The sequence below is a fragment of the Delphinapterus leucas genome, chromosome 2, assembly GCF_059928025.1.
Source record: "Delphinapterus leucas isolate spDelLeu-1000000601 "Yukka" chromosome 2, BTC_Dleu_Yukka2, whole genome shotgun sequence".
Taxonomy (NCBI): Eukaryota; Metazoa; Chordata; class Mammalia; order Artiodactyla; family Monodontidae; genus Delphinapterus; species Delphinapterus leucas.
This window is the reverse complement of record NC_143130.1, coordinates 62,103,186-62,117,395: the sequence shown is the minus strand read 5'-3', so window position 1 is coordinate 62,117,395 and position 14,210 is coordinate 62,103,186. Positions and strand designations below refer to the sequence as shown.

The 14,210-nt window shown below is 41.5% G+C and overlaps 1 protein-coding gene and 1 pseudogene across 6 annotated transcripts in view; one reads left to right on the top strand and one right to left on the bottom strand.

Moving 5' to 3' along the window:
• Positions 1 to 8,894, top strand: part of SCAPER (S-phase cyclin A associated protein in the ER) — a 494,989-nt gene extending 486,095 nt beyond the window's left edge. For all 6 annotated transcript variants that reach the window (XM_030761728.2, XM_022580126.3, XM_022580128.3 and 3 more), the window contains 3 exons: positions 2,121 to 2,312; positions 6,120 to 6,171; positions 8,464 to 8,894. In XM_030761728.2, the coding sequence (XP_030617588.1) occupies positions 2,121 to 2,312; positions 6,120 to 6,171; positions 8,464 to 8,567 (348 nt within the window). In that variant the 3' untranslated portion in view covers positions 8,568 to 8,894. The remainder of the gene's footprint in view (positions 1 to 2,120; positions 2,313 to 6,119; positions 6,172 to 8,463) is intronic.
• LOC149750155 (uncharacterized) lies at positions 8,771 to 10,896 on the bottom strand (annotated as a pseudogene).
• Between the last annotated feature and the right edge of the window lie 3,314 nt (positions 10,897 to 14,210).

The following is a 14,210-nucleotide window of genomic DNA, read 5'->3' as shown; positions in this document are numbered from 1 at the left end:
TGCTCATGACATCAAACTGCCATTGCTCTGTGCCAAGAGCCCACCTGAATTATCCAGGAGTCTCGCCAGCTGAGTCTCAGTGCTACAGGTTGGCCACTTCCGGGGTCTCCTAATCCTGTCTCCCCACAATGTCTGAAGTGTGATTTGAGGGACAGTGACAACTACATGTCCTACTCTGGCTCACAGTCAAGCCAAGGGGTGTGGCTCTCACGGACTGGACCCCTTACCTATAATCTGGTTGAGTCCTGTCATAGTCAGTCCTGTGGGTAGAACTCATTACCCCACGGTAACCAAACTGCCTGCCTCCATTTGTGTCTTCTGCAGTCTCAGGACTTAAAGGTAGTGGCCTCTGGCAGGTCATCTCACTACACTGCTGGTGACCTCTGTAAACTCGCTTTTTCAACAGGCAACTGATAGCCAGCCCTGTTCCCAGAGGGGACTGACCCCCAAGGGGCTCTGCCTCACCCCAGCGAGAGTCAGGAGTCCAGGTGGAATAAGTTATGGTTAAGCTCTCATGTTCTGGGCTAATTTACCAGGAACCAGGAGTTGTCATCTTTGAGTTAACATTGTGCCTGTGCTAGCCAGACTGTCCAGTTTAATGTCTTTTCAATCAGTGAGTCTTCCAATAATAGCATTTTAACAGTGAAGTTCCAAAGAAAAAACTTGTTCTTAATTTTTGTCCAAAGGGAGAAAAGAGACTTCTAATAATGGTATCATTATAAATTCTAAAGTGATGATCATTTGGCTGTGCTACAAAATTTGTGGCTAATAATTAAAATAAAGATTTAAGCAAATGCTTTATCAATAAAGTGGATGATAGGGCATATTTTTCTCAGCCAGTGTCAGAAATGGCAGCATATAGCCATGTGCTGAATTGTCACACTGCAAGTCTTTAAAATTCCTGCTGGATTGGAAGGTATTAACAAGTCCCTATCAACATTCTCTAAAGGTTTTTGATGTCATTTTAGCTATTGAACTAAAATATGTGAACTATTACTTTGTTGATTTTCTTCTTAAACCAAACTGCATTATCATCTGAGAGTGTGTTCTTAAAGTATTGTTAAAAGTACTTTGAAAACTTGTAAATCCCTGTAATTTATGTTTCTCCTTCCTCTGCTGTTTCATTCTGTCCTTCTGGTTTTAATTTGAATGCAGTCCTGTCTGGGTGTGTACCTGTAAAGCTGTGTTTTTCCAAGTACAATTTACGGTCTTGACCTTAGATTTTACAGTGTTCCTAACCTTCCGTGAGCTTCCTCCTATACCAAGAAGTGGGCTTTGGGTCACCCAGCTCTTTTATATTAGAACAGTCTAATCAAGGTTACTTGAAACAGATCTGATTTTGACATTTCTTAGTTTATCATGTAGGCCTAGGGAGTAAGTTAGGAGGGCTTCCCTGCAAGCCCATTAATTGCATTGCCCCATTTCTTAAAATGTACACAGTTGTAAACCTAGACTGCTTCAAGACAACAGTCTCATTTATCTAAACAATTCTCCTTTTAGACTCAGTGGCACTGATGGAAACATAGATAAGCTGTATGGATCGGAGGAAGGAACTTTTGGAGCCTGTGTTTGCTGAAACTGTCCCCATTCCCTTTACAATCCCCTTTTCTTTCCAAGGGTTTGTCTGCATACAGAATACTATCTGTGTTCAATATATTCCGTGAGCTAGGTTAGTGGGCAGGACTATAGGAAAGGGTATCTTTCCTGTGAGTGAGCTCTTTGCAGGTTTTAAGGAATATGGCTGTTTTGCTTTAAGGGGAAGAGTGAAGGGTGGGGCACTCTGTTAAAGCAGTGTGTATCCCAAACCCATTTCACAGACACCCTCTCTCCATGATAAATGCGTGATTCCTCGTGGATTATAAGAATTTTTAAATGGGTGCAGAACTTTTGGAATCTTTTCCCTTAAGTTAGGAAATGAGATTTCTTTCTTTTCTGCTCCTTTCAAATATCACTTAAGTTAAGCTCTGGTAAGGAGTTTAGGAGTCTTTTTCTTTCCTCCTTACACTTATTCAGCATGTTCTCCATGGTTCTCACTGGCACTACTGACTGGGGAAGGGGGACACACGGCAGGCAGCCCGGGGCTTTTTGGCAGCTGACCTGGGGTTCCTCCTCTGTTTCAGGTCATCGTGCAGTCCGGCCGCCACCCCACGGTGCTGCAGAAGCTTTGCCAGTTGCCCTTCCAGTATTTCAGTGACCCACGGCTGATCAAAGTGCTGTTCCCTTCACTTATCGCTGCTTGTTACAACAATCTTCAGAACAAGATCATTCTGGAGCAGGAGATGAGCTGTGTTCTACTGGCCACGTTCATTCAGGTACCTTCTGTGTTATGCCTAATTCTCTGGCTCTGTGTGTAAGCTAATGCAATTGGAAAGTAAAAGCGAACCAGCTGTTTATTCTTGCCATCCACGCTACCTTTTAAAAATTTCACATATTTCTGTGCTTGAAATTAATTTCTAAAATATCATGATAGTAAAACTGGGGTTTGGGTGTTGTATCATTTCTACTTGGAGGATTTCAAGAAAAGGGTATTTTTCCAGTTAATGAAATGGTAAGCCTGCACTAAGGAAGTGTTTTTTAAAAGACTTCTTTAAGGCTTTAACTGTTAATTCATCTTGCTTTTTGTCTATTTATAGGGAAAAGATAATGATTGCTGAAGAAAGATCAATTAAAATGTCAGTTTATTTGTAAATTTTTAAATAAATATTTAAAGTAAATTTTTAAATAAATAAATAAATACACACAGCCTGTGTGTGTATAATAAAAATCTGTTATGTTGCTTTTTCTCAAATCTAAAACTTTTAAGTATGGCCTTATACTTTTCTGATCCAGTTAAATTCTGTAGGACTGGAATCAGAATCTTCCATTTTCCTTCAAATGTTCCACCCTAAAACCAATCTGTTTTTGTTCCATGATGCACATGTGATTAATAGACAGTGTTTTCTGTTCATAATAATGAAACAGAAAGCAGAGCTCTGTATTGTTATTGTTCCTTATTCTGGCTAATATACGAATATCACTTTTGAAAGGGTGTAACTGTGCCCAGCTGGCTGGGATGGCTAAAGAGTCCCCCAAGCCGCCTTCACCTTAGATGGCAATCAGTGGTTTACATTTCTTAAACTATCCTCTATTAGATGATCAGTTAATAAACATACTAGATCAACTGTTTAGAAATGTTTTATTTTCAGCTTAATTGTTCTGTTTGAGTCTGGATTCCAATTTCTGAAAATTTTTTCAAAGATATTCAGATCTATAGGTAGGGTACAGATTTTTCAAAGAACATCTTGTGATTAATAATTAAAATCTTAATGAATTTTCATATAAACATAATTAACATTTAGGATTCTTCAGATATTCTTACAGCCTTAGGCTTAAATTTAAACAGAAAATATGTTACAGAGAATTTTAAGACTGTGATCTTAAAATTCATTCTTTCTTTCATTCACTAATTTTTTAGTGCCCTCGGTGTGCTGGGCACTGCTCTAGGCACTGGAAATACAGCAGCAAATAACACAGATACAAATTCTCTCCTTTAAAGGTCTTTCATTAGAATGGGGGGAGTCAAAACAAAAAACAAATAAATAAGTAAAATAAATAGCATGTCAGATGGTACTAAGCGCTGTGGAGAAAAGTAAGGCAAGAAAGGGGGACAGGGACTGCCAGGGAGGTGATATGCAGTTTTTCATGGCATGAGCAGAGAGGCCTCAACCAGGACAGTGATTGTTGAACCAAGACAGTGATTGTTGAGCAAAGACAATTTTGCATCTGTACCAACTTAGTCCCTTACATTTTCAACTGCTTGGAAAACAATTTATAAAACTATAAATGGTATCAGAATCTAAAGTAAGGATCATATATATTATTTTCATCTGGTGTTGATCTCGGAGTACATCTAATTCAACTCTCCTCCATTACAGTTAACACACAATTAAATGTAATTTAATGTAAATGTAACACATTTAACATACATTTTATTTTAGCACACAGATTTTATAAATACTACAGAAATTTCTTATAATGCTTATTTGGGATAGCACTTTAGATTGCTGGAGTTAAATCAAGTTTGGTTTTTTTCTATAAATAACTGTGCTCAAGGGAATGAAAATACATTGGATTTTAGTTTATAAAATGGTTCTTCAAGGTCCCCTGTGTTAGATGATTAATAGTTACTAGAAAATTATATTTAAAATAAGAGCTAGTAGTTTGTCCTAGGTTCCTGAAACTTTACATATTATAGATGACATTTTTCATGTTCCATCTAAGAGTAAAATTACTAGACTTTAAGATTTAGCTGCAGAATGGATGGACCTAAAGAGTATTATGCTACATGAAATAAGTCAGACAGAGAAAGGCAATTTTACCATATGGTTTCACTTATATGTGGAATATAAAAAACAAGCAAACATAACAAAACAGAAACAGACTCATAGATACAGAGAACACACTGGTGGTTGGGAAAGAGGCATGGGGAGGTAGGAGGTGGGCAAAATAGGTGAAGAGAATTGAGAGGTACAGACTTGCAACTATAAAATAAATGTCATGGGAACATAATGTACAGCATAGGAAATACAGTGAATAATATAATAACTTTGTATGGTGACAGATGATAACTAGACATATCGTGGTGACCATTTTGGAATGTATATGAATACAGAATCACTATGATGCACACCTGAAACTAATATGATACTGTATGTCAATTATACTTCAATTTAAAAAAAGATATACCTGCAGAATACGTTAAGGGCTTTTATAGTTGTGCTTTTTAAAATGTTAAAAATCTATCAATATTTTAAGACAGTATTTGGCTAAAGAATTCAGTTTGTTAGATATAAAACAAAGTTGTACTTTCCACAGGAGGCAACAACCTGGCCCCTGGTGATACTTAGCAAGATTTGAGTCATCATTATTTAATTTAAACGTATGAGAACCTGAATTACATAATGTCAGTTTCTTCAGCTTTTATATTTGGGCTCCAAACTATTCATGCAAAAATAGTTGCCTCAGGGTGTGGAGAAAAGGGAACCCTCTTACACTGTTGGTGGGAATGTAAATTGGTGCAGCCACTATGGAGAACAGTATGGAGGTTCCTTAAAAAACTAAAAATAGAACTACCATTCGACCCAGCAGTCCCACTACCAGGCATATACCCTGAGAAAACCACAATTCAAAAAGAGACATGTACCACAATGTTCATTGCAGCACTATTTACAATAGCCAGGACATGGAACCAACCTAAGTGTCCATTGAAAGATGAATGGGTAAAGAAGATGTGGCACATATATACAATGGACTATTACTCAGCCATAAAAAGAAACGAAAATGAGTTACTTGTAGTGAGGTGGATGGACCTAGAGCCTGTCATACAGAGTGAAGGAGGTCAGAAAGAGAAAAACAATACCGTATGCTAACACATATATATGGAATCTTAAAAAAAAAAATGGTTCTGATGAACCTAGGGGCAGGACAGGAATAAAGATGGAGACATAGAGAATGGACTTGAGGACACAGGGAGGGGGAAGGGTAAGCTGGGACAAAGTGAGAGAGTGGCATGGACATATATACACTACCAAATGTAAAATAGATAGCTAGTGGGAAGCGGCTGCATAACACAGGGAGATCAGCTCGGTGCTTTGTGACCATCTAGAGCGGGGGATAGGGAGGGTGGGAGGGAGGCGCAAGAGGGAGGGGTTATGGGCATATATGTATACGTATAGCTGATACACTTTGTTATACAGCAGAAATTAACACAACACTGTAAAGCAATCATACTCCAGTAAAGATGTTAAAAAAGGGCTTCCCTGGTGGTGCAGTGGTTGAGAGTCCGCCTGCCGATGCAGGGGACACGGGTTCATGCCCCAGTCCGGGAAGATTCCACATGCTGCGAAGCGGCTGGGCCCGTGAGCCATGGCTGCTGGGCCTGTGCGTCTGGAGCCTGTGCTCCGCAACAGGAGAGGCCACAACAGTGAGAGGCCCGTGTACTCCAAAAAAAAAAAAAAAAAAAAAAGATGTTAAAAAAAAATAGTTGCCTCAGAATTCAGAAGCATTTTTAAAGCCACGCTCAGCAAAATTCTCTGTCCGAAGCATTGGTATTAAAAAAACACTTTTCTCGTTTCACACAGGATTTTGCACAGACTCCAGGTCAGGCAGATACCCAGTCTTATCAGCCCAAAGGTACGTCTCTATTGAAATTAAATGTCATGTGTTTGTTAGCTGGACATTTCTCACTCAACCCTCTGAAACTGTTAGAGAAATCAGTTTATTACATCACCTAAAATACTTGAGATTCGGATACCAAATATATTTCAGGGAATAAAGAAATTGATTTTGTCATCAAGCATGAGTACAATCAGAATATACAGAGAAATCTATGGAAGTAAAAGAAAACCACAAAACGTCTTTATGTAATTTATACTCACCTCATGCAAGGTATAATAAACGGCGAATAATTACTAAAGAGCTACTTTGCAATACAAGAGACAATCAGATCATTAATATTGGCCTACATTATCACATAAATGCTGAAATCACATACATTTGGTTCCATGTTCAGAATAAAATCGTCATTGGTAGTAGCCCATACATCCCCCTAAATTCAAGTACTTGAATTTTTTATTGAAAATAAAAGTGTAAAATTGTTCTACATGATGAAAAAGCCATAAGATGAGCACAGCACAGTTCAGGGGCCAAAAGATTTACAAGGTTTTTTTTCCCTATAGCATTCCTGCTGAGGTGAGTCCTGTGATCAGAGCTGAGATGTAGAATTTTAAAGTGCATATTTACTTTTTGAAATATTCTGCTACCCACACTGTAATTGAGAAGTACAAGTTGCTCTTTGTCTGGCTCTCGTGACAGCATCTCTGATTAATGAGACCTTAATCCAGATTTTCCCCAGTTCTTCCATTAGTTTGATAGTCTTTAAAGTGGCCAGAGGGCTACTCCCAGCAAAACCCTATGGGGCACCCATTCAGTAGCCCTTCCTTGGGAGAAGGGGAGGTCACCCTGGGGTGTGTGTGCCTGTCTGTCTGTCTCACACACACACATTATTTATAGTGGGCAGGTGTTGAAAAGTACGTAAAAGAGAATATAACTAAAACTGTAACAATATGAAAAAATGAAAAAATGTCATGTTTTATTGATTCAGGCACTCAGAGAAGTAAATAGAAAGCTATGCCCCTTTTTAGAAATTCAAGTCAACATCATAGTTGGTACCATTTGTCTAAGCCTGCATGAGTGTGCAAGTTCACTTCTGCCCTGACTCAGTGACAGCATTTTTTTTTTAAGCTGTTGGAGGCTAGAAAGAAATCAGCATAATTTGTTACTATACCTTATAAAACAATGTTTTAAATTTTGAATTTATGAAAATGCCTAGGAAAATATTCTAATGTATTTTTTTAATTTATTTTTTAATTGTACAGCAATTTTTTTCCCAGTAAGAAGTATAGACATTCTTTTTTTCTTCCTCTTTCTCCTGACGTAAGGATGAGTCACAATTTGCTGCCTATCTGGCAGGCGAAGTCCCAGGGGCTGACTCTGTCTGCTTGGTTTCAACCGTCTTTCCTTTTCCAAGGGACCATCTTCTCTGGCTTTCATGCTTTCCCCAATGTGGATTTACTATGGGTTAATCCACAAACCAACAAATAGGGAACTGTTCTCTGCTTTGCTTAGAAAAAGTCATCACTCTACTGGTGACAGCTCATAATATGCTTACTTGATTTTAAAAAATGATGATGCCACACTAAGTTGCCAGTTTGCACCTTGGACATCTGTTCCCCTTTTGCTTAGATTAAATCCCCCCAAAATGTTTCAAGATGTTTCAAGATGTTGAGTTCATTGCCCAGGTGAACCTCTAAGTTCTAAGTGTAAAGCAGCTCCTGGCAGCACCACATTCTTATTGCTGAGGAAGAATTCTGTTTTTCAAATACTCGCTGCTAGATGACTGGCTGGCCAGGAGATCGTTTGTTTCAAGAGCCAGTAAGGCTCCTGACAGTTCCCTCTGCTTTGTTAGGTGACTGAGTGCCAGATTGGAGCATTTTTAAAGTTATGTTTAAACTAAAATCATGTTTTAGATTAAATAGACTATTTTAGAAAATAACTGTAAAGTTTACATACAGATTTAGCCTTTCAAGGCTAACTTAAGGATGGGATACATGACTGTCACTTTATTTTGTTTACCATACTTATTTACTTATTTTCTTACTCCAGAGTCCAAAAACAATGTTTTTCACAATGTTTTACATAGGGGTTAATGTCTGAATAGGTTAGAAGCATGAAATAGATTGTGATTAAAATATATATTTTATACTATAATAGATATAGATCAGTTACCTTTACTTAAATTTGCATCATGATTTACTTGAAGAGTAAGTCTCCATTTTGTACTCAGATATCAAAATAATTTTCATTTCTTACATTTTGAAGAATTTAACTCTTTTTAATTTTACTCTTCTTATTTTTCTCTCTCAGGAAAATGCCTTGGTTCCCAAGACTATCTTGAGCTGGCTAACAGATTTCCTCAGCAGGCCTGGGAAGAAGCTCGACAGTTTTTCTTAAAAAAAGAGAAAAAATAAATGTTTTGGTTGGTTGTATATTTGAGTACCCTCATTAATATTTTAAACTGATCAAACATTCTAACTGTTCCTTAAGAAGTTCATTTTCACATGTTTATACTCTGTAGATATGGTATATACTTTGCACTATTTATAAAGACTGTAGATACTTTAATGTTCTTTCTAATTCTGCAAGTTGAGTTTATTTCATTTATGCACAATATTTTGGAGTTTGGTAACTTACATCCTATGATAATATATACTTTGCATTTGTAATGTGGGTAAAATTAGACATAAAATTAGCAAGTCTGTTTTGTTCTTGTAATAAAATAACTTATTCTGTTTGCAGTGATGACTTTTCTTGTTAAAGCAATACAAATCTGAAAGAAAAACGTTAATTCCAACTCCGGAAGTATCTTAATTAAAGACTTACTAAAAGTTAACCTGCTCTAAATTTCCCTTTTATAGGTTTGAGTAAAAGATGTTTATAACAGTTTTACATTCTAATTACATAATATGTTTTGGGGGCTATTTGAAATGAATTTAAAGCATTATATTCGTTGGTCTGCTTAAACTTTCCTAGCGGCCAATACTGAGAGTCTCCTATAGAAATATCATCGCTGAACTGAAATTCTACAGAATAAAAATTAGGGATCCAAAAAGATCAACCATAGTGAATCACCCTAAAGTATTTTCTCAAATAACTGCAATGAAAACCGAAGTAAAAACAGACGGTCACAAGGGCTTTGAATTGAAGTTTTCAACTCCTGTGCACGGCTCACAGCTGAACGGGAGGAGTGTCTGCCAGGAGATGTTGACCTTTTCATATCTTGTTCTCATCGGTTCTCCACCTTAAGCCAACGGTCAGTTCTAAGCCGGTCACTGAGTGACATTGGTAATAATTTCTGTCAGATAAGGATCAAACATTACCAAGAAGAAAGATCTGGTCGGGGGGGGAAAAATGGTTTTAATAGTATCAGATTCAAGACTGGGGGCGGAGGGGACTGGAAAATACAGAAGTTTCATCGGATTGTTGAAAGCAAACTTAGCTACCTAATGTTCAGGACACTTCTTTTTGGAGCCTCACAAGGCTGCCGAGTTTTGTATATGCTGTTTTTACTCCTTTGCAAACAGAAAATAAAGAGATCCAATTTCAAACGAAAATAAGAAAAAGCGAACGCATCCCAGTGCGCTCTGTACTTCCGCCGCCCGGGACCCGGCGTCTTCCGCGCTCGGGCTGCGGGGTCGAAGCCCGGCTGGGCTCGGAGCGGGGACGGCGGCTCCGAGGCCAGTGGGACCGACTCTCGGGAAGTCCCTGCCGCCTCGGCGGAGCCCGCTCCCAGGGCTCGGCGGCGACTCGGCCCGGGGCGCAGGACCCAGGACCCCGGACCCTCCCCGCGGCGCGGTCCGAAACACCTCGAGCCGCGGCCGGGCTGAGCGCCGCGCCCCCGGGAGGCCGAGGGGCTGGGCCCTGGCGCCCGCGCCCTCCTCCAGGACGGCGGCCCGGGCTTCTCCGCTGCCCGAGGGCCGGGGACCCGGGTGTCGGCGGCCGGCTCCTTGCTCGACCCGCCGTCGCCCGGGGCGCCCCAACCAGGGGAGGAGTTCCCAAATCCCGCTTGCCCCGCGGGTCCTGGGGCGTGGACGCAGAATCCTTGTAGCTGAAAGGAATAATCAAATATTTATCAGATTTCCTGCAAGACGCTTCACAGTAGAATATACTTCTTATCTGGTCGGAAATTTGCCAAAAAGCCATAAATAATTGAGACAGCTGTGATTAACCTTCCAGAAACCATACCAGAATTCGCAATTAAACATTTAATTGAATGGTCTCATTTGGCCCCCTCGTCCGGGAGGGGAGAGGGTTTGTTTGAGACAAACCCCGGCTCCACCCGGCTGGGGAGCCTGCGAGGATCGGGCCTGGCGGCTCCTCTGTGACTCCCGACCCGCGCGGTTTCTGCAGGTCTCAAGTTCCCTCCTTTATTGTGCGCTCCGCAGGGCCAGAGTGATTTAAGCTCTAACTCCCTTGGGTTTTACTACTTCTAAACTCTCCGGGGGTGGGGAGAGAACAGCGCGCAGGTGAGCGCAGGCACATCTTGTTCCAATTTGCCGAGACAAGTGCCACCAACTGGCTTTCTCCTGGGGCGGGGGCCACGTCACGCGTCTCCCGAGGCTCAGGGGCCACAGGTGGACCCGCTGGGCCGAAGCGAAAAGTCTCTGCTGGGTCCAGCCTGTAAACCTGACGACGCGACAGGGCCCAGTCGGAGCAAAGGTAACAATTCCGCCCAGGCTTTAGAGCCCAGAATTTGAGCCAAATAGGTAAAAGCCGCCCGAGGTCCCGGGGCAGCGACATTTGAACGCCCAACGCCGCTGCCCAACCGAATTTCCCGCTCTAGGCGGCAGCTCGCTTTCCCGGAGCTCTACAGGGCTCGTCACACCGGACGCCCAGCAGGATGCCGCTTTCTGCCGAGTTCCGGAGCCTCTCCCTCCCTACAGGCAATTGGAGGCGCTGTGACCCTCGAACCCTGAATCTAGGTCCGGACCTCGCCGCCTCTACCATCTTTCCTTCCTTCCCCAGGAAGAAAAGCACGTGGGCCATTTTTTCCAGAGCTCCTTGCCAAGCTTTCTGAATTCTTGGGTCTCAATAATCTGGGAAGGGATTACTCCTCACCATTCCTCTTCTTCCACGTCCCTCTCCCTGCTCCCACGCCCCGAACGAACACTGGGGTCTCCTGCCTTAAACACTGAAACTACTGCCTTGAATATCCTGTTTCCCACTGAGGAATCGCTCAGGCTTCCTGAACTCCTGCCCCTCCGCTCACCCCCTGACCCACTCTCTCACGAGTCCTTGACCTTATGGACCAGGCGGTGCCCCGATCCAAAACATGGCCTCGCCTAGCACTCCAGCCTTTCTGGCATGATTTCTGCCGGGCGCCAAACTTGCTTTATAAATTGAACCACTCCCCCTACACCACTCCACATCTGGATCCCAATGGAGTATTTCTCTGTGCCCTTTGTCTCTCCCATTACTGCTCTCAGCCTAGCTCCATTTATCTGCATCTTCCATGCACAGTCTCCATCAACAAGGTGCTAGTCTGTAATTGGTCACACAATCCTCGTTATTGCACTGAATCCCAGTATCCTGAAGAAAGTTTACCTTTACATCAATCAGACCCATATTTAAAAGCCTCTAATCTTCCCTACATCAGCTTAATAAACTCTCTGAATTTCCTGCTTTTATCACAAGTCCATTGGGAACTCCTCTGCAAATCGTTTATTATTCATTCATTGTTTCCCCTCTCCAGCGTGCTGCTAGTCAACTAATTCTCTTGCTCTCTTTGGTGAATACTTGTATGGGAAAAGACAGCTAGCTAAATGTGTGGCAATTTATGCCCTCCCCCAGACAGCAGCAGCAGAATCTCACATTTTTTAGAGAACAATCTTAGACAACGTCTCATTTAAACCCAGTATTTGCAGCTCTGACAAAACTAAGCTTTAAGCTATTTCATATTCAAAACTGAAAGGCTGATTTCTGTTGCACAACCCATTAAAAATTAAAGTTCGTTGGGAATACTGCCACAGGGACTCTGAATTTCCCAGAATTGTGCAGCCTTTCAATATGTATTAAATTTTGTGGTGTAATAGCCATAAACTTTTCCATCTCTGGGAATCCCTTTCTGCCTCCATTACAAAGAGCTATCCAAATTATTAGATAAATCCATTGAGAAAATCTTATTCTAAGGTGAATCTAGTTAAATAACTTACTCCCATTTCCCATCTATGGCCTCTTTGATTGAACTGACTTTTTTTACTACACAGCTGGGTATCTCACTTTAAAAGTTCAGTAAGCATAAAATACAACACTTGTAATTGTTACAGGTAGTTTAATTTACAAGGAAATCCCTACTGTATTACAGAAGATGTTTAAAGATGACCTGGGAACAAGTAAAACAGGTATTTATTAATGTAACTAACCAACCATAGATCTGACACCTCACCAGGGACCGCTGTAATAAGGCTTCAGAGTTAAACCCTTTCCTTGGAAACCCACAAGGAAAACAATGTGCCCCTTTGGGTGGCTAGCAACAAACTACAGGAGAACAGCTTGTGATGTTTTATACAGCAATACACATAGATATAGGTATCCTAATACACAGTAACCACCGTGATCTGGATAATATCCCAATATTCAAAAACAGACACACTCATATAAATATCAAAAAGAGGAATTAGATTTTTGATCTATGGATGGGAAGGGAAGAGGTGACTGTAATTAGATAGGCAGATGTTTCCATTTGTAGCATTAAAACACTGCAGTGTGTTCAAAGCAAAAATTCAGAGCTAATTAACAACGATTAATGATTTTTTTAAAATTCAAGAACCTGTTATTTCCTTTTTAAAAATGACAAAGCCCAATATTCTGGATAAATCAAAAGTTTTCAAAAGTAAGATTTCTTGTAAGTTTAGCCCCCTAATTAGTCCAATGGCCAGCCAGAAGGTAAAGGGAAATATCTATAGTTCTGTTTGGGAGCGAATGATCTAAGTTAAGGGAATGAACCCTCAAAGAATCTAACCCTGATTATTAAAACACTTTCTGGGCACTTGAGAGTAAAGCTGGTCTTCATTAACCCTACATATCTCTCCCCTTATCTCTAAGTCTGCAGCACCATTTCCTAAATTCTGAAGAGGGGAAGATTCTCTTTAATTTTTGTGCTAGCATCACCTTGACTTTCAGGAAGTAAAATATAAATGTGGCCCGATCTTCCCACCTCCTCAATTGCCAGCCAGTCTTCCAGCCTCCCATCTCTAATGGGGGGGGAAGGGGAGAAACCTGCTGATGGAATTCTGCCATCAGTTCAGCTGAAACGTCTACAGCAGCCTCTGGCATCCAATCAGCCCATGGCTTTTCAACAGAAAGCATGGCTTCCTCTATCCAGCGACCACAGATGCCCCCTCGGACACATTTTTCCTTACCAGAAGCTACCTGAGCTAAGATTGCAACTATCCCCTACTCAGTAAGGGCATTGCTCTCTTTCAAAACAATGCCTGGACAAAGAAGGAGCTACTTAAGGGTCTTTTAACTTGGAGGGACAAGGAAACCCAATGCCAGAGATTGTTCAAGACTAGTGGAATCACTGGCAGGCTGGCAGCTTTCTGAGTCCACCAAAAGAGGACTGGTCTGGGAAAAGAATTACCCCAGGCTGCCAAAGGGTTAAATATTTGTGAAGGGTAAAACCTGAGCCTCCCGGTTTTTTGTGCTTGCCCGGGGGCCTGCTGGAGATTCAGTATCTCTTGGTTATTTCCTGCGATCACTAAAGCCAGTTTTCAAGAAAACAAGTCACAGGGGTTTGAAATGTCACACCAAGTGACCTGGGCACGGCATATCCAGGGGCCATTCCCAGCTCCCTCCCACCCGGGCCATCCCCCGCCCCCTGCATTTCGGGTCTGGAAAGAAAATAAACCAAGGACACGCCAGACTGGTTCTGGGTGGACTTATTTTCCCTGGCAGCCTCGATCCTAGCGGGGGCTTGTTGTGGCTCCTTCAGTGTATCGCTTGCAGGTGATGCCAAATGCAGATAAGGAGCCGCCGCACGGCCTTCTCCTCTGTCTAGACGGGGGAATTAATAAATGCAGCGGGATTGATCACGTCGCGCATCCACTCTGGGG